This window comes from Pipistrellus kuhlii, unplaced genomic scaffold, assembly GCF_014108245.1.
Source record: "Pipistrellus kuhlii isolate mPipKuh1 unplaced genomic scaffold, mPipKuh1.p scaffold_m20_p_11, whole genome shotgun sequence".
In the NCBI taxonomy this organism is placed as follows: domain Eukaryota; kingdom Metazoa; phylum Chordata; class Mammalia; order Chiroptera; family Vespertilionidae; genus Pipistrellus; species Pipistrellus kuhlii.
The window spans coordinates 30,591,321-30,615,431 of record NW_023425416.1 but is presented as its reverse complement, the minus strand read 5'-3'; the positions used below and the strand labels follow the sequence as shown (position 1 = coordinate 30,615,431).

The 24,111-nt window shown below is 40.5% G+C and overlaps 1 protein-coding gene across 4 annotated transcripts in view; it reads left to right on the top strand.

Moving 5' to 3' along the window:
• COL6A5 (collagen type VI alpha 5 chain) overlaps positions 1–24,111 on the top strand; it is a 100,605-nt gene that overhangs the window by 57,042 nt on the left and 19,452 nt on the right. For all 4 annotated transcript variants that reach the window (XM_036431510.2, XM_036431513.2, XM_045579301.1 and 1 more), the window contains 16 exons: positions 356–391; positions 811–873; positions 2,662–2,724; positions 3,995–4,057; positions 5,859–5,921; positions 6,435–6,485; positions 6,607–6,642; positions 8,562–8,624; positions 9,706–9,768; positions 12,875–12,910; positions 13,014–13,050; positions 15,835–15,846; positions 16,822–17,309; positions 19,507–19,600; positions 20,417–21,076; positions 22,239–22,329. In XM_036431510.2, coding sequence (XP_036287403.1) covers positions 356–391; positions 811–873; positions 2,662–2,724; positions 3,995–4,057; positions 5,859–5,921; positions 6,435–6,485; positions 6,607–6,642; positions 8,562–8,624; positions 9,706–9,768; positions 12,875–12,910; positions 13,014–13,050; positions 15,835–15,846; positions 16,822–17,309; positions 19,507–19,600; positions 20,417–21,076; positions 22,239–22,329 — 1,919 coding nt within the window. The remainder of the gene's footprint in view (positions 1–355; positions 392–810; positions 874–2,661; positions 2,725–3,994; positions 4,058–5,858; positions 5,922–6,434; positions 6,486–6,606; positions 6,643–8,561; positions 8,625–9,705; positions 9,769–12,874; positions 12,911–13,013; positions 13,051–15,834; positions 15,847–16,821; positions 17,310–19,506; positions 19,601–20,416; positions 21,077–22,238; positions 22,330–24,111) is intronic.

Sequence of the window (24,111 nt, the reverse complement as noted above, 5' to 3'; positions counted from 1 at the left end):
AGGTTGTTGTCACACAGGAAGCCTCTGCCCAGCAGACAGGGCTTTGTGGGACTTGCAGGAGAGGACAGGTAGAAGACAGGCTCTTCAGGATGGTTTGGTTGTTCAGACAGCCTCCTGGGTAATTGTCAGCCTGGAGCTAGGTCTATAATGACCTTTGGATCGGTTTGCAATCAATCCCCCAAATATTGATCTGTAATTAAGTGCCTAGTGTGAAAACGTGTCTTTGGAAAGTGCCTCAAAGAAGCCATTGCTTTGAGTTGCTTGTTACTCCTATGTCTATCAGAGAATGAGGCAGGCTGACTTGCCTCTGAGGAACCTCCATTCGGACACTAACACTTTGCTTTTCCTCCTCCAGGGAAGAGAAGGCCACAGGGGGCCCCCGGGGGTCCCGGTGAGTATCCCTCCTTTGCTGTCCTCGGTGGTAGATGAGGCCAAGGAGATGCTCACACGCAAATGCACTGGGGATAGTGAGCATTTGACTAGGGTGTTGTAGGAAGTGCCAGGCATTGGACATGGTCCCTGCTGACTGGGAAGGGAGAGGGGACCAGTTCAGCTGCCAGGAACAGGACGGGCCAGACTTAAGGCATAGCCTTCCTCACAGACACTTCATAGGAAAGACGACATGTGTAATCCCAAATGCTATGTCCTTGAATGCCTTTCACGTGCACTGGGAATGACTGCAATCAAGTGAAATTCTCTCCCAGAATAAGAAACCACCTTTGTGGTCTGTAGCACTAGGGACTATGAAGAGGTGACCTCTATAGGAACCAGGTGGAGAAACACTTGACACTGAAAACTCCCATTCTTCAGGGGGAGCCGGGAGATCCTGGACCTGCAGGCCTTCTGGGAGCTGAAGGATTACAAGGCCCACAGGTGTGTTGGAATAGTTCATAAATAATTGAAAAAATAATGCTGAGTTGTTCTGGGGGGTGGGGATGATTAGGGAGAGGTCATTGGGGGGAAAGAAGACTTATGTAGTACTTTAAACAATAAAGAATTTAAATTTTAAAAAAAGTAATGCTGAATAGTTTCTGATGGGAAGAGGGCAGGTAGTTCTGTACAAAAATAATGAGAAATTTTTAATCTCTTCCCTTTCTCCCCCACGGTACATGTCTCTGGAATTCTACATTTCCCACCATGGTGGGGGGTTTTGTTCTCTCTAACCAGCCCCTACATTTGTAGCTCACTGATAAAGGCATGCTCTTGTGCTCACCTGGTACTACGTCTGCGTGGTAGTGATAATGAATTATTAAGACCTTAGTATTGTGTTAGTAATCAATATCAGGATCAATAAATTGGTTTTCCTTAACTGAAGTTCTGCAGTCAGACTCCCATGAAAGAATGTTAGGAATTGGAAGATGTTATTCAACTCACCTAAAGCTAGCTCCGTGGGGGAGGGGGGAGGCAGTGCTTCTAGAACCATGGTCAGCAAACTGTGGCTTGTGAGCCACATGCAGCCCTTTGGCCCCTTGAGTGTGGCTCTTCCACAAAATACCATGGCCTGGGCGAGTCTATTTTGAAGAAGTAGCGTTAGTAGAAGTTTAAGTTTAAAAATTTGGCTCTCAAAAGAAATTTCACTGTTGATGTTTGGCTCTGTTGACTAATGAGTTTGCCAACCGCTGTTCTAGGACATCACTGAGAGGACTGTATGGGAGCCATTTGTGTTTTTTTCTTAGTCTCATCATTATGATATGGGCATTGGAGTCAGGACATGGGTGTCTCTCTTTCACATCAGAAGGATGCTAGGGTCATTCCTAGGGAACAGCTTTGTAGCATGTAGGTATTTAGTTACCTTATGGAGTCCACTTTCTGCCTGAACTCTTCTGGAAGAGCCTGTGCCGGTATGTCCATTCTAAGACCTTCCCAAGAATTCATTTTTTCTTCTAGAAAGTTCCAGATTATTAATACTAACCTGGAATTTGGGATTCTTTTGAGTGGTTCTGGGATCCCTGAACCAAGCCACCAGGTAGTAGATCCTCTAAATTAAATTACCATTGGACCAACCTAGATCCATCCCCTGGCCTCAGCCACTCCAGAGTCCTTTGGTACTTAGACTGAACCAAACCCAGTGGCTCCTACCACCATATGCACAGGCAGCCGGGGCCATTGTATAACCAGAGCTTTGATAGTGGGAAACGTTACCAGCACCTCTCTTCTCACAGAACCATGTAGGAACCATGCATTTGATGGTAACTATGGCAGAAAGTGTGCTTTAATTTCTCTGATGGGTCTGCTGCTAAAACACCCTTTTGTGCTAACTTGAAACAACTCTGGTTTCTATTTTACACATTGAAAGCACTTTGGCCCAGGGAACCTGCCCCATAAAAGGAACCATCTGACCATTGCTTGTGTCCTACTTCCTTTCCCCAGGGGTTTTATTTCTCTCTTTGGTCTCTTTTCCATTTCTCCCTGTCAGAGAGGGATGAGGGTTTTAAATATCGAACCTGAGACTTGCTCAATAAGATCTGTACCCCTGAGGCTGGGCCTCTCCTCAGTTCCTCTTTTAAATAATACTTAACCTCCCAGTTAAAAGGCTGCTTGAAGGGTTAGAGCATGGATTGCCTTTTCCTACTTTAACATGGGAGTGTTTCTAATGAACACTTGAAAAATGTAAGTTCTCATTGACTTCATTGCCCTGTGTTTCTTTTGTTACCACAAAAGGGAACCAATGGGATTCTTGGCAGCAAAGGAGAGAAGGGGAGCCAGGGGTATAAAGGACCTCAGGTGAGTGATTCAGAAGCCTTAGTCAGTTGTATCCTGTCTTTATTTTCCTCTCGCTTTGGAAACATCTTTATATATAGTTTGTTTTATATTATCTATGTAGAGAGTATTTCATTTTTAAAAATATATATCTTATTGATTTCAGAGAGGAAGGGAGAGGGAGAGAGATAGAAACAGAAATGATGAGAATCATCAAAAGGCTGCCTTCTGCACAACCCTTCCTGGGGATCAAACCCACAACACAGGCATGTGCCCTGACCCAGAATCAAACTGTGACCTCCTGGTTCATAGATCAGTGCTTAACCACTGGGTTAAGCTGTCTGGGCAGAAGTATTTCATTTTTTAATTAATTTGGGACAAATTTGCGACAAACTTTTAGCACAGCTCACAATCCTTGTACATAGTTTAGGCACTCCTCTTTCTCCTTCACTGGGTTTTACTCAGAAAGCACAGACCCATTGGATCAGCCTAAGAAAACATTTGGAAGAGTACAAATCTTATTGATTCATGAACATTTCAAAACTGAATACTTTAAGTTTTTCTAACTTCTAAAAATGATCTGGGCCATGCAATTCTCCATTGATTGTGGATATTTGAAATTACCTCTACAAAGACCCCTTACTACTCACATTTATTTAATACCCGAGTTCAGCTTTGAATTCACTCTCTGAACCTATTTGGTTCCTGAGTTTCTGACAGTGAGTCATGAGAGTTTGGATGGTGAGGGATTTATATGAAAAATGTTCTGAATCTGTTCAGTTCTTCCGCTCAGCTAGTAAGAGTTCCGTAGGCTAGGGATACCAGTGTTTGCTCTGTTATCTTCCCAACATGCATCTAAAAGACATTTTTGCCCATTTTAAGATTGGGAAACTGAAACACATTCAGCACACCACTTTGTGTGTGTGCCTGGTGCCAGGCACAAACGTGCCGATGATGGTACAGTATCTTGCTCAACAAAATCAGTGCATTGCAACACATTGGCCATGCTCAGAAACCCTGTGTGTTTAGTCCAAGGCACCTTTTCTGTTTCTCTCTGAGGCCCCACATGGACAGTGGTGTCCTTGCAGATGAAGGCGTGTGGTGCTCTTGCCGAGACTATAGCCTGAGTCATCTGGGTTCAGCCCAGATGTCTCTCTCCCTGGGTGGCTGGATTCCTCGTTAAGAAAGCATCCAGGAGCTGTGGGAGATGACATGAAGAAAAGCAGGCCTCCTCTGCTGGCTTTCCTAAGCATTGCTGCGGCGCTTCATTTCCATTTCCCTTTTTTACCCCCAGGGTTCTCCTGGACCAGCAGGAGCTGATGGAAGTGCTGGAAGACCTGGACCTCCAGGGAAAAAAGTTTGTATCATTTCTTGTAGATTTCAAATACTAGGAGGGAAATTTATTTCTCTGCTTTTCTTGATTTTCATGTTAATTCTTCACATGTTTGAATCCAAACGCCATCAACCACCCACCAGTTTTCTGCTAATAGATCAATGGGATTTTATTTATTTATTTATCTGTCTATCTATCTATTTATTCACTTATAATTTTTGAGGGATGATATTGATTAGTAAGCTTATATAAGTTTTAAGTCCACAATTCTATAATACATCATCTGTATATTGCATTGCATGCTCACCAAAGTTTAGTCTCCTCCCATCACCCTATATTTGACCCATTCATCCCTATTCTCCTCTAACAACAAAAAAACAAAACTCATTGACACAGACAACAGGATGGTGCTAACACATTCTTTTGCTCCCAACCAGCGGCAACTGCTTACCTCTCCATGAAACTGCCCCATTTCACTAGGAGAGACACGGTGATCTCACCCATCATAAAATAACTTTGAAAACCATGATGGCAGAGTTGGGTTGAAAGTAGGAGATGGGAGGGGTGTGGGGCGTGGAGGGAGCGTCAACTCAGGTCTACTTGTGCATGTAGTTCTCTAACTCAACAGACCTTTTCTGGTCACAATCTTGCTGCCCTTCTTAAATCCTTTCAGCAGCACCCTCCCCTGGGGCCAGCTCAGGGGCCTAGAATCAGGGCAGTCACATGGGGTCCCAGCTTAGAAGGGCCCAGGCTTAGTTTAATGTTGTGCTGACCTCATCTTGAAAGTCTTACTATTTGAACAGAAGCCCTTTCACTTTACACTGAGCCCCACAGATTATGTAGCCATTCTTAACTTCCCCAGGGCCCTGAGTAAAATCTCCAGACCAGGGGTTCTCAACCTTTTTAATACTGCAACCCTTTAATACAGTTCCTCATGTTGTGGTGACCGCTGAAACCGCTCTATAGCAGCAGTTCTCAACCTGTGGGTCCTGACCCACAGGTTGAGAACTGCTAGCAGGGTTGCCTGAGACCATCGGAAAACACAGATATTTACATTGCAATTCATGACAGTAGCAAAATTACAGTTATGAAGTAGCAATGAAAATAATTTTATGGTTGGGGGTTACCATAACATGAGGAACTGTATTAAAGGGTCATGGCATTAAAAAGGTTGAGAATCACTGCTCTAGACTTTAGAGTAGCTTAGAAGGCCCTTTGCTGATGGACCATGTTTAACTCTAAGGCTTCATAATTCCTCTTCCTTCTGCATGCTTGCCTGAGGCTTCTCATCAGGGCCTTCCCTCTACTTGCATTATTCTTGCTCCTCCCTTGACCCTCCTTCCATCTCATCCTTCAAGCCTCAGCATCCATGCTCCTTTTTCAAGTAACTAGCCTCCCAGCCCCACCAATTATAATTGAGATTCCCCTTCTCTTTGATGCCATCGCACCCTGAACTTTATCACACAGATTTAGAATTGCTCGTATGTCTCTCTTTCCAACCAGGAGCCCACCTACTATGTTCAATGGTTTATTTTCCACAACAATAAATAATGGTGGATGGGCAAATGAACCTTTCCACTCCTTGCCTTCTCCTCCAAACCTTCTGTAACACCGGGAAAGCAGTCCTTGAATCCAGCTATGGGGTTCTGCTGATGTTTTCTGCTTACCTTTGGGAACATCATTATTTGTTTTCTACACCCCACCTCCTCACATAGCATTGAACTCTCCCTGAGAACCCTGTCTCCCATCTAGTGGACAGAGCTTCCTACGCTGGAAGCTAGGTTTGATTTTACCAATCTGAAACTCTTCTTGTTCCATTTACTAGGGAGTCCCTGGAATTCCTGGAGCTCCTGGGCCAGTGGGACAACCTGGACAGCAAGGAAGACAGGTATGAGGTCTCAGGACCCTTGTCCTTTCCCTGTTTCATGTGCTCACTTCTGAGGCAAAGAGAAGGGGCTGGCATCATTTGGGGTGGGGGGGTGAAAGTATTTCAGCACCTCCTAGGTAGATGTGGGGACATTTCTTCCATCCCCTGCAGCTCTCATTCTATATATTAAAGTGAGGCAGAACAGACAGAGGGAAAGGAGGTCTGCAGAGAGGGTTCTGGATAAGTTAGAATGGGCATTTCAATATTCTAACAACCAACAGTGGCCATGTAGACACATGTCACGTGAAAACAGCACTGCTCTTTTCTCTCCCCTTCTTGTAAAACTCTAGGGCCACAACAAGAAGAGGGGAATAGGGCCAAAAAATGGGCATCTTCTCTAGCGGCTCCGGCTGTGCCAGGGTCTCGGGCCCCCTGGAAGCCCTCCGTGCTTCTCTCCTGACATATAATCTGCCCAGTATAGGCTACAATTAATTTGCAATTTTGAGAAATTGAAATGAATTGATATGTTCACAGGGAGATTATGGCATCCCAGGCTATGGCCATATAGGACGAAAAGGAATACAGGTAAATATGGAAAACAATTATTTCTTTCATTGATGAATCAAACATAAATAATACAAAATAAAATGATCATACTGTAGAAGTGCTGTGTTGAATTATTTATGTTTTCTGCTGAAAATTATAGGGCGCAAGAGGATTCCCTGGAGATATGGGGCAAAAGGTATTGTGCACATGACTTTTTGAAAATATCATGATCTTTTAAAAATTTTTTGATTTATTTTTATTATTGAAAGTATTATAGATGTCCCCCTTTTCTTCCCATTAACCCTCTCCATGCTGTTCCCTCCCCCTCCCCAGGCCTTCACTGACCTATTTTCTGTGACCATGGGTTATGCATATATGCATACTAGAGACATGTTGCATGATATTCGTGCAAAAATAGGCCTCCCTTCCCCGGCTTCACTCCCACCCTTCCGGGAGCCAGCAAGTCCTCGCTTCTGTTCGGAGCACTGCTCCTATATCTCCCTCCACCACCCCCCTTCCCCTCCCTCCATCGTCCCCCACCCTTCCCAGCTGCTCTGCACCTGCATATTAACCATCTTTGTTGGGTTAATTTGCATACTCACTCTGACTGGCTGTGGGTGTAGAGGAGGTATGGTCAGTTTACATCTTTCTTTATTATTAGGTAAGATAAGCATGATCTTAACCTTTTAGTTAAGAATTGAGATAAACTTATGGATCTCAAAGAAACAAAAAAGCAAGGCAATTGTTTTGCCCGGGCATCATGAAAAAAGGACTGTATTTATACCTATGAACCTTTAAATTGGAAAAGATTGTCCTGTTTTTCGTTGCCTGATGATCCTTGTCTGGAAACCCTAACTCTAGGCGTCCTCTCGAGTTTAGTCCTTTGTCCTCTTCTTGATTTCTCTGACTCAGTGATCTCTTTCAAAACTTGGGTGTTCAGCTCTGGAAGGTGTGGTTCAGTTGGTTGGATGTGCACCAAAAGGATCCCCAGTAGGGGGCGCAAAACAGTGATCCATGATTTGCTCTCACATCAATGTTTCTCTCCCTTCTTCTCTTTCTAATAATCAACAATATATATATATATATATATATATATATATATATATATATATATATATATATATATATTTAAAAACTGTTGGCTTCAGCTATTGCTATCTGTCTTTCATTTTTGTGGCCTTTATTTCTTCTTATCTCAAAGATTACAATGTTCTTCTCATTGGTCTCCTACTTCCCATTTCTCCCTGCTTCAATTAATCCCAAACACTACTATCACTTGATTCCCCCCCACCCCCACCCACCCAGAGCGTAGCCTTAATTTTGTTATTCTAATGATCAAATATCTCCAGAATTCCTCACCATCTACCATATTGAAACCCATTTTCATGTTATACAATCAGACACACCCTCCATTTCAAACAGAGTAATTCGTGTTATATCTGTTTTATGAACTGAAATTATGTATTAAGATTTTCTTTTTTTAAGTCTCTTGTCTAGAAGAATGTCTTCCATATAGTTGATGCTCAAATTAAAATTTGGAATATAAATTTTAAAAGGTTAAGCAAATCAAATCAACTATAGGAAAAAAAGACTATTTGGATTCTTTTAAAAGCGCTTTTCACTGATGAATTACCAAAAGAGATTCTTTCCTTCGGAGAAAACAGCTTATTCGATTTTGGGATAAATGTGAAATTAGCACACAGATGAGTAAATGCTAAAATTAGATCCCCCAGAGTAAAATTTTTTTTTTTAACCTTCAACTTTTTGAGAATTGATTCATAAATTTAGGAAGTAATTCACTATTTAGTATTTTATGTAGTCAGTGTTCCATATGTTTTACCTAATTTTTGAGCATTTTTCTTAGGTATTTTTATTAACTGATTAGATAGCCACTGTACATATTTATACATAAAAATTTGTATTCTTAGAAAATTTTAAATGGTTTGTAGAATATCTAAGTGTATCAATGACTTAGTTCCAAATGATAGAAATTGACTCTTAGTGATTAATATCTGGTATAGGTATAAGATTAATTCGGCTTTAGATTGGAGATAATTATTTTTATTCTTTCACAGCAAAGATTCCTCATTGATTTTCTTATATCTGAATCTTCAGGGTGAAATTGGCAATCCTGGAATTCCTGGGGAGCCTGGGCCCAAAGGATTTAGGGGCCTACGAGTAAGTAGCTTATAATTCCAGAAATAAAAACATGTTTCCTTGAAAACTCTGGCTTTTGTGTTGCAATAATAAATGTGGATTATTGATCCATCCCAAGGACATCTAAAATTGCACTTCCTTGCCGTGTGATCTTCAATACACCTTTTCAGGGTCTCTATTTCTACAATATGAGAGTTGAACTTAATGACACCAAAAGTCATTTCAGCTCTGAAAGCCTATGGTTCCGTGACTTTGAACTATTATAAAGATTTACAGATTGCTATCTGGCTGTTTCAAGGATTGTCTGCATCATCCAGTCTTTTCTAAGGCACACATTACAGCCCAGAATATTGATCCTATGAGTGGAAATGAAGCTGACATCTTTCCATGGTGTCCCTGAGGGTTTTTTAATTTTTATATATGTGTGTATGTATGTATGTATTTTTTATTTTTTTTTTATAATCCCACTACCCATAATCAAGGTCATCTGGGGTATTCATTTTATGGAAGGCTGTTGAGATCTAATTATTGAAGTGCATATAGAAGGTTATACTTATTTAAAAACAAAATGTTGAGAAAATGTCCTTTCATTTTAAAGTTTGAATGGAATGTCAGTACTCATCATCAGCTGAAAGGGATGTAATTCAACAGATACTTTCCATGGGGCTGGATAGATTTCATTAGCTCCATATCTATCACCGTAGTATGGGTATATGGGCAATTGTTTTTTTTATTTGATCCTTTGCAGATGAAAGGTATTGTTTTTTTGTTTGTTTGTTTGTTTTTTAAATTAAATCTCTGAGTGCCCTAGTGCATTTGCTTTTATTTCTTTGCACCAATCCTAGTATATAACTAATTTATCATAGATTTAAATGCACAACTAGTGTCAGCACAAAGTATGTCATTAAATGAAGAGGCTAAGAAGGAAATGGATGTTTACCAATGATTAAGAATGGACATCTGTTTTACAAGTAAGGAATTTACTGGACTTGGATTAGTAGGTGCTTTGTTACAAATTTATTTTTTAACTGTAGAGTCTTATTACACTGAGGTCGCCCCCTGGCTAGATGATGTGGAAAGTAACACATATTTCCATCTGCAGCTCACTGCAGGTTTGAAAGGTGTGAAGGGATCTCAAGGAACCCATGGCCCCCCTGGACGGAGAGTAAGTATAGCCGTGAGAAAGGAGTCACATGTGCTACTGGTTTCTAGGGTGTAAAATGGAAAGGGCACAGAATTTAAAGTCAGAAGCACTGGGTTCAAGTCCAAATTCTGCTTTTTACCACCTGTGTGCCCTTTAGCCAGCCACGGAGTCGCAGTTTACCTCTAAAACGGAGATAACATATCCTATGCTAACCGCCGCAAATGGTATCTGGGAGGATCATGTAATCAAACATATGAACTATAAAGTTCAATGCAAATATTAGCTGCTACTGTTATATATATATATATATTTTTTTTTTTTTTTACTGATATTTTAAAAATAGGGATGGCTTACATAAGCTTCATAAAGTTTCATCCTACTTGGCAAGTTGATAGAGTTTCCCCAAACCATTAATATTACCTTCCTGTCCTCAAAATGTAAACTCCAGCAATATTTGGAAATATAACTACAACTTTCCACTATGATTCCACCATAAGAGAAATGTCACCTTTGGAAGCATTCCTGGACAGAGTCTAGCACATCTCTCTCTCTCTTCTCTGATAAATATCTATTTCTCTAGTTTAGTCTCAGGTTATGGTAAAGATTTATATACGTGTCTCTCTCCCCTGATGAGCACAGTCAGTAGGAACTAAATGTAGCCAGCACCTGTGTTTTGTGTACGAGGCGCAGACAGCACTGTGTAAGGAGTGAAGAAACTGCTTACTTTGTTTTGTGCTTTGTGAATATTTTCTGACTACCCGGAGGAGTCCCTTACTATGTGACTTCATAAAGGAACCAAAAAACATGGGTGTTTTGTGGACTACTGAATCCATAGTAGAATGATAGTCAACTACCTATAATGGATACTCCACTACAATCTTTTATTTCTTTTGTAGTAACTGCTAAATATTCTTAGTTATGTGGGTGAAAATCTAGTGTATGAACCAATCTGGTCCAGTTTGGATTTATCTCTTGTTCAGATTCTGGAGCTCTCATTTTGGGGAGATCCCATATTTTTCTGGTCTTGTGCTTGTTCCTGCTGACCTGGGAGAATGTGGCTTCTTTGTCTCAGGCCCTTCATCCTTAGCCTCTAACTAAACACTTGCTCTAAGTGACTCTTAAGTCTTTTAGAGCATACTCCCCAGAGTTCTAATCTATATTGTAAAAGGCCAGTGGCTGTAACACCATAACAACCAAACAACTGGTCATCAGGAGGTGTATTAATGGGTCTCACAGTGCAGCGGGTCTGGGTCTCGAATAATTTCGTGTGTTGGGCCACTAGTCCTACATAATATCTGTAAGAAACTGTTCCTCTCTCTGTTTATGTGGCTGGGCATTCTTTTCTGTTTTCTGCCGTAAGTTGTAAAGGGAAGGATATGACTCAGCATTATCTAATGAGATGCATAATTTCCTGATTTGGGTCAGGAACAAGATATTCTCCCATGGGTAGAATCATGGGTGCCACAACAGTTCTGGTTAACACCAGCATCATAGTGAGGGGCACTTCAGCATTCAGAAGACATTTAAGTGGTTATTGGACGAATCGATGGACAGATGACCCAGTTGCCATTTAGAACAAAGATTCTTTCATTGACATTTGTGGTTGAGCCAGTGAAATTGTATGAGCATGAGCATGAGCATGAGCATGTAATAATAGCATTTTCTGAAGCCAGCATCTTAGCATTTACCAGTTGCTCAGAGGAACCCATGTGCGCTAACATGTTGAGAGCCACCTGCCAAGAAGCAGCCAGATTCTGATAAAGGAAGGAAGAAGGGGAAAAGAGAAAAGCTTAAGCTGTCAAGAAAAAACTGCCTTTTTTTCTAGAATTTTCTTGATTCATCTCAGTAATTAATTATACTCCTTTCTTTTATAACCTTTCAGCATTTACTAGTAAGGGCTTGATGTGTCTGTTCTTCCTTTGTGTAAGGCTCATTTTCCTATGTAATTGTCTTTGGTTCTTTCACACAAATAGAGGTTATGGGTGCTGCCTGCATTTTAAACTCCTTGATTCTTTGTTGTTTGCTTAAAATGTGTTTTTATTAATTTTTTTTAAGAGAGGGGAAAGGAAGAAGGAGAGAAGATAGAAACATTGATAATAGAGAAACATCAATTGGTTGCCTCCTGCATGACCCACAGAATCAAACAATGAGGAATTGAATCATGATCTCCTGGTTCATAAGTCGATGCTCACCCACTGAGCTACACTGGCCAGGCTCAAACTCCTTGATTTTTAATAAAACCTGTATTTCTGAGTTCTCAATAAATTCCTTCTTGCCATGCTTTAGTAAGTCTTCTGTTTATAATTTCAAGTTTTCTGATGAGGAATGACTTCTAAGTGTTATATGTTTAGTACAAATATCTTTAAGAAATATAATAATTCAGTTCAAACTGAGCAGACTTTAGCTTTATTGATCTGACACTGAAACATAGAACTTGACACTCTTGATTTTAGTAGGAAAGACCATTGTAATCAACCTGTTCAGGAAAACTTAATCCCTCTCTGCCAGCTGCGCTTTTTAGAAAAAAGGTTTTCCATCACCATATATTTGACCCCATTTACCCTTTTCTACCTCCACCCCCCCTTTCCCTTAGGTAACCACCATACTGTTGTCTGTGTCTATGAGTTTTTGTTTGCCTTGTTTGTTTGCTTATTACCGTACTTCCTTTTTATATCCCACATGAGTGAGATCACATGGTCCTTGACGTTTTTCATCTGACTTATTTCACTTAGCATGACAGTCTCAAGATCCAGTCATGTTTTCACAAATGACAACATTTCATCTTTTCTACAGCAGAGTAGTATTCCATTGTATATGTGTACCACATTTTTATCTAATCATTCATTAGAGGACACTTGGATTGTTTCCATGTCTTGGCCACTGTGAATAATAATACATGTTGACAAACATTTGTACTCCTTCACCATTTTTGGAAAATTTCCCAAAACACCAAAATGGGGTTCTTCATATTCAGAGATTTCTGTCGCTCTGAAATAAAATATATGTACCCAAGAACATAATTTTTAACTAAAAAAATAAATAAATAAGGTATTTTTCTTTGGTTTTGTTTTGATGTTAAAGACTCCAATTCACATAGCAATAACTTGCTCTGGTTTTGTTTTCCTAGGGCCCTAAAGGCACACCGGGGATGCCTGTATATTCTGTATGTATCTCCCTATTCACGAAAGAAAAGCTGATCTACCCACTGGCAAATAAACATGGCCACTCTGCTCATGCTTTTGTTCTTTCTCTCTCTTTCTTTATAGCAATGTGATCTGATCCGGTTTGTGCGGGAACACAGTCGTGAGTATCTGTGTATTGGGAAGCAAGAGCATCCCTGATTGCTGAGGGCATGTAGGATGAAGGTGGTGTGGGCATGATCAGTAGGCTGGATTCACTAGTGGGAAAGGCAGACATCCCCTGCAGCAGGCTTGTTCTGAGTGCCTGCTGTGGGAACAGCTCACATCAAAGGCAAGGGTGGGGGGGTGGTGGAAGGAGTATAAGTAAATGGCATGCAACATGCCTATGGGGAATAGAGACTAACTCACGAGGGGTGTGAATTAGTTCACACATTTCTATGACAGTAATGTGCAAAGGCCTGAGAGAACATGGTATTAAAGGGATGTACATGGGAGTTTGTGTTTAGTTGGCTACTCAGTTAATGAAGGCTCCTTGGATGGGGGTAATTGAATCCTACTATGGGGAAGTGGTGGGGACTGGCAAGATTTAGTTCCAGCAAAGGAATAAGGCAGACGTCAACAAACAGAGGGGCTGTCTTCATTATGAAAAGGTGGGTGTAAGGTAGAAAACACCCAGCAACCCATTTCTAAACAATTATCCTAAGGAAATAAAGCATAACAAGGAAAAAATTATGGGTACAGATGATTGTTTAAATATTCATTAAAGCAAAATTACTGCACCCTCAGACTGTACACTTATTACATTATTGTGCATCACCTTCTGATAAAATATTAAGCAGATATGGTTTTATGAAGACAATCAGAATATGAAAAATATTGCCATTAAAGAGCAGAAAATTAAATGGGATTCTCATTATGTATACATAGAGGTAAATATACAATATATACATAGAAATGAGTACTGGTGAAGAAGGTAGAAAAAGTATAACAACTTACTGTGTTAGGTGGGTAGAAATTTAGTTGGTTAGTCTTTATGTTTGCATTGTGGTTTATAATCATGCTTCTACAATCACAATCAGGAAAATGTAAAATGGGAAAATTGGGGAGACTTTACTGTAGGAGACTGGATGAAAACATAGCCATTGCAAGTGTGTGGCCAGGACAGGTCGACAACTAAAACAAATTTTAAATCCCTGAAGGCCGGATGGAGAGAGCCTTAGTATCACTGTGGATTCGGAGGCAGAGGAGGGATTGTGAAGGAAAATCAATTAGTAGGAAAGCTGTGAGACATTTAGAGGAAGAGAAATGTTGTATAAGCCCCAAACTGCAATGAGACAAGGCAGCAGATGACATGGGGCTGTAACAAAGGAGAGGATCAGGGAAGGAGACTCAAATGTTGAAGTCACTCAAGTGTTTGTGGTTCTTTGAGTCACGTGGATGGATGAGGTTCCAAAAGAATGGAAATCTAGAGAGACAGAAACAGAATCCCAAAGGAATGAACCCAGGATGGGGCCTGAGTCCGGAGCTGGTGGCTGGGACCCTAAACCCCAGAATGGAATAAGTGATGTAGGAATGTGGAGAGAGGAATATGGTTGAGAATGAAAGAGAAGAGCCCAAATGATTAGCGTTTTGGAGGGAGAGGCATAACAAGGATTTTTTTTTGGGGGGTGGGAGGGTTTAAAAAGAAACAGGTGTCACCTACTTTCACCCAGGCCAGTGTGGCTCAGTTGGTTGGGCATCATCCAGTGCACCAAGGGGTTGCTAGTTCCATTCCCAGTCATGGCACATGCCCAGGTTGCAGGCTCAATCCCCAGTGTGAGGTGTGCAAGAGGCAGCCGATGCATGGTTCTCTCCCACATTGTTGTTTCTCTCTCTCCTCCTCTCCCTTTCTCTCTCTCTAAAAAACAATTTTAAAAAAGTTTTAAAGAGGTCAACTAATTTTTCCAAAGTCATCCAGGTTCAAACCCAGACTGGTGTGTGTCTATTTCTGGTGCCTGTGCTTTTAGCCTCATAGCTGGGTTGGAGGTGAACAAATAAAAAAGTTCTCTATGAAAGACAAAGGGATCTTTTTTCAGGCCTGGATATGCAGAGAAGGCTGTGGGTTGTGTGTGCTATCTGCTGGCAGAGGCTGAAGGCAAAAGCTGCTGATAGGGCTGATGTGAGAGGAGCATGCGCTGTGGGACGGCAGGATGGGAGGCCAGTTTGGTGTCAGTGCTCATAAAGCCTCTCATTAGATTGGAGTGACTCATTGCTTCCTAGGAATTGAATTGAATCAAATGAATATGGAAATTGCCAGGCCTGTGCTTACTTAGAGATTGACTGACGTTTTCCTGCTTTATCTGACAGAGTAATTGGCTTAGAGAAACCAGAGCTATTTTGCTCGGGAGAAACCCCTAGGGGCCTTTCCCTCTGCTCTCTAGTGACTGAGATTGCTCAAATGCAGGAGCTGTATTTGTAGTCCAGACAAAATTCATTTGGAAATTCGCACAGTTCTGCAGGAAAATAGAGCTTCCCAAGGTGTTCACCGGGGAAGGAAAGAAAACCCGTATTTTAGCCTTGCTTTGCTGAATGACTCTCAGAAGGCTCTGAGAAGAGATACAAAACAAATTGGATTTCAGCTAGCTCACCATTTAATCAGGTGCCCATCTATCCTGCTTCTGAGACAAGCGATCAGGGTTTCTGATTTCAATCTAAATTCTGCTCAAGGCTTCTGGCCATGACTCACAAGGAGAAAGGGTCAGGGTGGGTCACAAATTAATAGAATTCTGTGTAAGTCTCCGTCAATCCTTCAGCCGTGGCTTCCAGTAACTTACTAAGCATTAGCCTCGTGTGTCATTAGAGTCAAGCCAAATATTAAAGCTTTGTCAAAATTTTGTTGTTTGGGGTTAGGTTTAGTCTGAAACTATAATTGACTCTTCTCTTCTCTCTCTCTCTCTCATTTTTACAGCTTGTTGGAGAGGTGAGTATTCTTACCATATTCTGTGTCTCGCTGAAATTATTACTGTGTTCTAACAAGACCAATTTGGAGAAATGCTCACCCCTGTGGGAGAAAGGACGTCTTTTTTATGCAGATACTTCTGTCTTTTGATTTGGACAGTAACTGTCCATGTCATATTTGATCTGGTTGTAAAATAATGACTCCCCCCACCTAACTCGAGGCCCCAACCCCTTCACACTGTTGTTCTTTCTAGGTCCTGTCACGATTTATAACTCAATTGTGTTGCTGAGGGATTCGGTGCCAGGGCTCCCTGGCTGACCATATTCTATTGCTCTGTTTGCTGATTGACCCCTGGACACCAGCTTCTTGGGCAGGCAGTGTCTCCTTTTTTCCCTCTGACGCACACTTTTCATCTCACCGGTACCCACCGTGCATCTCACTGAGCTCTCACCACTTGTCAGCCTGACCCCGCCATGAACAGTCTTCCTGGGGCCTGGACTACAATCGGTGGTGCATGGCGCCTTAGACATTGCCACTGAGGCCAGTTAGGTCAACGTCAAGGCCCCTGGTCTCCTAGAGGCCTGTGAAAGTAGACCGGCGGGGTCGTTGACCTTATCACAAAGTATGGCACCATACACTTTAATTCTGAAACAAAACAAAACTTTGTACATGTAAGTGCCCTATAAAACTTTATGAATTAGAATGAAATGTGCCAGGTACCCAGCTAGACAGACACTAGAAAGGGAGGCTGAGAAGTTTGCACTTTATGTAGCCAAATATTAATGGTCTGTCTTTATGCAACATCTTCAAGCTAGCAAAGTATTATAGAAGCCGTTCCTTCCTTTGACACGTAGGTGCCTCCAGTTCTAGAGCTGGATGTGCCACTTGCGTTTTCCTAGAACTCGGTGTGAGTCGGCCTTAATGGAGTAAAGGGATTGGGAAAGGCTCTTTGGTCCAGTGAGATAACTTAATACTTCTGTTTTTCATTTTTTGTAGAAAAGTGTCCAGTATATCCAACAGAGCTGGTATTTGCCCTGGACCAGTCCCAAGGCATCACAGAACGGAGATTTAATGAAATGAGGGATGTGATCCTTTCTGTTGTCAATGACCTGAACATCAGGGAAAATAATTGCCCTGTGGGAGCGAGAGTCGTTGTGGTTGCCTATGACTCAGGCACCAGCTATCTCATTCGTTGGTCCGATTACCATACCAAGAAACAGCTCCTCCAGCTTCTTTCCCAAGTAAAATATCGAGTCCCCACAGAAGCCCGAGACATCGGTAGTGCGATGAGGTTTGTGGCCCGGAACGTGTTCAAGCGGACGTATGCGGGAGCCAACGTGAGGAGGGTTGCCGTGTTTTTTAGCAATGGGCAAACGTCCAGCAAGTCATCCATCATCACGGCCACCATGGAGCTCAGCGCCCTGGATATCAGTCCAGCAGTCTTTGCTTTTAATGACAGGGCTTTCCTGGATGAGGCTTTTGGGGTAAGAACTTCTCTTGGCAACTTCAATTTTTAAGATGGCAGTCCTAGCAGGATGGCAATGGTGGGGCGCAGAGGGAGATCTGTAGCCTCTTGAGTCCCTCTGAAGTTTACACAGCTGTTTGGTTGCCAGGATCCATCAAATCTAATAGCAAATAATAACAGCAGGCAGTAATAATAGCAGCCACATTTGCTCAGTTCTTGCCGTGTGCCACGCACTGTCCCTAGTGATGTATGCACATACTCATACATTGTCACAACCCTCTGAAGTCAGTGCAGTGTTATCTCCAGAGAGCTTGAGTGACTTCTACAACTCTGTACAGCTACTACATGGCTAAACAAGACTTGAACCCAGGTCTGTGTGATTGAAAGGGCTGAGAATATGGTGCTCTACCAGCACTCTGCCCATCTGATTCTCCAATATGTCATCTGTTCCCTGTATCTCTTTGAACAGCTGGTCTTCATCTGTCATGGATGATTTTTAGGGGATCTTTGAACCCCTAATGTGATATGAGACATTTGATGTATATGAATATTTTTCCCAAGAGAGGTTCCTTCCCATTTGGATCCACAGATTCTTATGGGATCAGTGCTTCCCTGTCCTTTACCCCCAAAATTGAAGAACTTCTCCATCTACTGTTCTCCTATTTTTCCACATGCCCAAATTATTCATGAAATATATGTTTCTGGAACTGGGTGAAGTCCTCATGTCATCCAATAGGTTATAAAGGTCTATTTTCATACAAATACTCATATTTCTACTGTAAAAAAAAATAATGAAGAGAATCAATCTGCTCATAATGTACCCAAGAATTTTTTAGAAATAGGAGCCCCGAGAGAGTCACAATAGATCCTCAGAGAAAGGATTGTAAAAAGTCAAAGTTTTTTTCCCCTCTAAAATTAATTATCTCCCAACATACTAGTAATGTACTTATTTGTTATGTTATGATATATGTCCCCCTCACAAACATGTAAGGTAGATATTTTTATCTCATTTGTTCATTTCTGTATCCCTAGCACCGAGAACATTATAGGCACTCAATAAATATTTGCTGAATGAATAAATGAATGGATGAATGACTAACCCATGATATACTTCTATGAATAGACTTTTTTGATGTACCAAGGTGGCATTTCATCTCTACATGGGGGGCCAACAAGGTCAAATAAAAAATAACACCCAAAGTATCCAATTTCATGAAAAGTAGAGAATACGAATCTAGTCAATACTTTCAAACCATAAGGCTGGAACGATTATAAATATTTCCAAATTTCACTTTGCACTATACAGAAAAACAGAAGGTGTGACTTTCCAAACCCTTTACTTTCCCAGTGGAGATGGAGAAAAAAATATATATAAGCATCTTTGTGGATTGAGGGATACCTTCATCGCTGCCGGGGAATGGTAGCTTTATCTCCTTGTAATAAAAGCCTCTGCCTTGCACAGTGCCTTACATAGTAAATGCCCAATAAGTAGTAATTGTCTCAGTGAATGAGTGAATTAACTCATGCTACATATTGTCCATTTTAGTGAGCATTAATGCAAAAAATATAATCAGGAAACACAAAATCAGGCAGTGTACAAACACGAATTTTGCACAGACTCAGTGTCTTCTGTCTACTGCCTTTTAGAGCAGACTTCCCGTTGGAATTTGTGATTGGGAAGTGCCCTGGGCATCTGAAAGATGTGCCTTCTCGTAGATAGTGTGATCAGGGTGGACATAGTTGGGACCACTTCTTGATGAGGCCAAGGGAAACTTGTGAGGGTAAAATTTCTGCAGGGTCCAACATCAGAAGCTGGTGTGCAGGGCATAATCAGCTGGTGCACAGTCAGAAGCATGTAAAACTTCAGTGCAGAATGGCAAGCTTGGAAATAAGGGTGAGGTTTTAATACCTGCCCCCATGCATGAATCTGGTGGTCATCTTGTGGCAGTTTTCTCACCAGAAGATAGAAATGCTGTTACCTGTTCCATATTCTTCTTTGAATTATGTGTAGGATAAAAGGGGGAGTGTGTGTGTGTGTGTGTGTGTGTGTGTGTGTGTTTAAAGATGCATTGAATAGAGCAAAAGGCTATAAAAAAGGTAATGGTCATTGGTTGGTTGTTTTTCAAACTAATATTTAAAGTGGTTGCACAATATCTTTTTAATAACTAAAAAAAAGTGTGAGCAAATAAGCATATTCTTTTTTTTTTTTAATACAGTTTGACAACACTGGAACATTCCAGGTGATTCCAGCTCCTTCAAATGGGGACCATGAACCATTAGAAAGACTTCAGCGTTGTACCCTTTGCTATGGTAAGACCAGTGAGAAGAATTTATTGTGTGAAACACTTAAATGCCCTCTGGATGAGTTATTAAATATGACTTTATCAGAGATTTCTATTTTTCTTGCAAATTTTGTTTTAAGTTTTCCAACACCATAAGTCAAGGGTTTATTTATTGATAATCTCTGTAATATTTGTAATTTCCATAGAATGTGAAAATTGGTTTAGAAGATGATTCCAATTGATATGGCTTTTGTTGGGGACAGTTTGGTAGTTTGTATCAAAAGCCATTAAAATATTGAAAATATTTTCTGAGTTTGAAATGACTTGTACATTTCAAGTGTATAAGCTACCCACATCTGCTTTTAACAAAGACCTTCCCAAATTGTCTGCTAGTTGCTATAGAAGTATTGGGACATTGAAAATTACTTATTAAACAAAATAAACTGATGAACAAAATAGATCCAGAGACATTGAAGAATGCAACAGACTGATTTTGTTCAGAGGGAAGGTGGGGGAGGGGGAGGATAAGAGTTTAACCAAAGAATTTATATGAGCATATGCATAGCTAATGGTCACAGACAATAGTGAGATGAAAGTCTGAGGAGGGGGAGAGTGAAGGGAGTCATCTGTAATACTTTCAACAATAAAGATAAATTAAAAAAAATAAGAATAAAGATAATATTTTTTAAAAGAAAGAAAGAAAATTAATTTAAATGATGTGAGATTGAAGAAGTGTTGGTCAAATTATTAATTCTTGGTAATCAGTCCCTGAGTCACTTGAAGATCTCAAACAACTGTCTTGTGAAACATTGAACATTGATGAGTCTCTCTATGTATTTTTCAGATAAATGTTTTCCAAATGCTTGCACCAAAGAGATTCTTTTGCCTGAAAATTCTCAAATGGATGTAGCCATCCTCTTAGACAATTCTCAGACTATAGCAAGTGGTGAGTTTAAGGTTATCAAAGACTTGGTGAGCTCAATGCTGGACAACTTCGACATTGCTTCAGACCCTTTCACCTCAGCCTCTGGCGATAGGATTGCCCTGTTGAGCTATTCTCCTTGGGATAGTTCCAGGAGAAAGAAGGGTGCAGTCAAAACAGAGTTTACATTTACAACGTATAGCAGCCAAGTCCTAATGAAGAGCCACATCCAGAATTCCCTCCAGCAGCTAAATGGAGAAGCCACCATTGCCCATGCCCTGCTGTGGACCATGGGGAATCTCTTCCCAGAAGCACCCAACCTGAGAAAACATAAGGTCATCTTTGTGGTCTCAGCTGGGGAAAATCATGAGAAAAAGGAATTACTACAGAAGTTGGCTCTGAGAGCCAAGTGTCGAGGCTATGCCATATTTGTGATTTCCTTGGGCTCTCCACATGAGGACCACATGGAAGAGCTAGCCAGCTACCCGCTTGATCACCATCTGATACAGCTCGGGAGAATCCACACACCAGATCTGAATTATATTGTGAAGTTTTTAAAGCCATTTGTGTACTCGGTTCGAAGTAAGTCATTATTTTGTTTTAACAAATTATATGGTTAATGGTGTTGATAAACTAACATGCTTTTGTATCTACAACCACCTTTTCCCATTGACTATTGTTCTTCATGCCATCAAGATTGATGATGATGGAGCACTTTTAAAAGACTGTAAATAACTCAGAGTCGGTCTCACTGGGCTCGTGTGTGGCCTTACAATTATGTAGAGCTTGCTTTCATTTGACTCCCACCAGAGCAATGTAGTTAAACATCCAGTTCACTGCTTTCCCATAATCACTTGGTTTGTAGGGATTAAAAGACTCCTCTCCTAATACTTCTGAGAACTTTTTAAAACCACTGACACCAGTCCTACAGGTTTTGATGCTGGCATGTTTGCTGTTCCCATATGCACAGACAATAACTGCCTTGCAATTCTGCCTCACTAACAGCAACTGTCAAGTGTAATTGATTAGAAGACATAGTCTCATTTCAGAGAAATAGAAAGAAAAAAAGCTCATCTTAGAACCAGAGAAATATGATTGGTATAAAACCATAAACATTATCTGAGATATTTTCATGGAGTCTCGGACCATTCAATAGTCAAAGGCCTCTTTTCACTAAAAATTATGTGTTTTCCTGAATGAGGGGGGAAGTGATATACTCCTCAACATTTCACAGCTTATAGAACAACAATGGGAAGGGCATCAAGGGATTTATTTAGGTCAGTAAGCTAAAACGCTTTCTGTGGTTCTTTTCTTCCTAGAAATCAGTGTTAACTGGTGCAGAAGCACAGAAATAGCATCCTGTAGTGAAATATTACATTTTCTGTATTTGGTTTGTTAGCAAAGGGAAGCAGCTTTATAGAGTCAGAATAAAATTTCCCTTAGATTATGTGAGCCTGAGTGTATGGGAGTCCTGGATCTCTGCATCTCAATGAACCATTAAATGAGTAATTTGAGGAAGTCTGTTTTCCCTGACCCTGGTCATTCTTTGACTGACAAACACTCTAACATCAAGTTTTAAATGCTATTTCTGGTGGCTACTATATTCTGTCTTCACCCCAGCCAAATTTGGTGAAATATATTAGTGATATTTATTGTCTCAGGAAGATTCCTGCTAGGATTCTGTTTACCTAGCATATGCAATTTCTTGTTTAAAAATCTAACTATAACTCTGCTCTCTCAATAGGAGGATTCAATCAGTACCCGCCACCAGAGCTTGAGAATGCCTGTAGACTCATCAATTCACAAGCAGAGGATAGTCAAGACAGCAGTCTCTTGTGAGTCAGAAAGCTCTTATGTTTATAAGTGACTGTTAATGGACTGGCGGCTGTGTAACTGGCTGACGGCAGGTTATTAGGGTGAGGAAGCTAATGAGGTCTCTGAAGTAAAGGCTCTTCCTGCATCTCATTTTCTGTAGCAGAAGTTCCACATCAAGCCTGCTTCCTGGATTGATATTCTTATAATATCCTCATGAGCTTTATTAAAAGTTTGCCTTTAAATTCATGGTTTCCTCAGAAATGCCCACATTGAAATTTACTCCAGAATAGAAACCACAATTGGGCCTCAACCCACCTCAACCTCACTGCCTGTCTGTCCCACCATGAGCGCTGGGTTCTGGCCACACCAGCCTCTCACCTGCCTTGTGTGAGCTGTTGATCCATCCTCCTGGGCTTCTGGTCATGCTGCTGAGGACCCCATTCCTGCCAGTGAGACCCCACCCATCTTTCATGGCCCTAACTGAAACTGACTCCACCTTGAGATCCATCTTTACTTTCAATCACAATCCATAATTCATCCTTCTTATACCTTTCTATACATCTGCTGAAATACTTAGTACAGTCTATCCCAATGTCTCACTCACTGACGTCTGGGCCCGCATGCTTCATGGTTTCATCCTCAACACAAAGCATAAAAGACCTCACAATATAAGTGCACATGTAAATAATTTTCCTTAACATTGTATCCTAAATAAAAATACAAATAATTAGTCTGAATGAAACTTGCACCTCATACAGAAAAGTGTGCCATTGGGTTGCTCTCTGTTTCTCTCTATACTTGAATGCAGCCTTGTAAAAGCCCAAATTTCAGGCCATAATTACTCCATCCTCTTAGAGACCTTTAAACAAAGAACTCAGAACAGATAAGGTCTCTTACAGAATCAAAATGGCAAGATGAAGGTTCCTCAGAATTCATGCAAGTTCATGTTCCTCTAAAGTTAGATTTCATTTAGTTGGTAGTTTAGCAAGGAATGTCCAACACCCAACACCTTCTGAAAGGCAACATAACATTGATGTCATGCAAAGCAGTGTTTCCCAGCATTAAATAAGTCATAAAGTCATTTAAAGAAAAATCAAGTCTTACAGAACTGACAATAAAATGTTATAATGTTATTTAAACATGTACAAACAAATATAAATCTAGCTGCAAACACCATATGCTTATAGTTCTTAGGAAATTATCAGACCAAAACAAATTTTTTTGCATCAAACCCAAGTAAACCCAACAAGACACAAATTTAAAACACTAATTTAACAGTTGAGTCTACTTTACCAAAATAGAATTCCTGAAAATTAAAAACATATGATACATATTGGCAAAATATGATGCATGCTGCCACAAAGATCAATCCCAACTGTGTGTAATGTTATTATTTGGCTTTTACTTGGTATGAATGTATTATTCATAATTATGTCTGACTTTTTTCTTTTCTTCATTAACTTTCAACAGTTAAAGTAATACTGGTGGGTGCCAAACCCCAGTATGAAAAACAAATGTAAACATGGACATTGTGATTACATACTTTACTTACATGAATAAATAAGAGTAAACATATATTGAATATGTTTTCTATAATCATCTAAATAAAAACTATTCTCAAATTATCCTAGGGAACTCTTAATCATCTAAGAAAAAAAAAAGTAGAGACTATTTTATGAAACATAATGTCAACGAGATAAGTTTTATATAGTCTTATTCTTCTCAGAGCAGTTCTTGGTAAATTAAATGACTTTTTTTTATGTATTCTGTGGTGATTAATATGAATATGAAACACATTATTT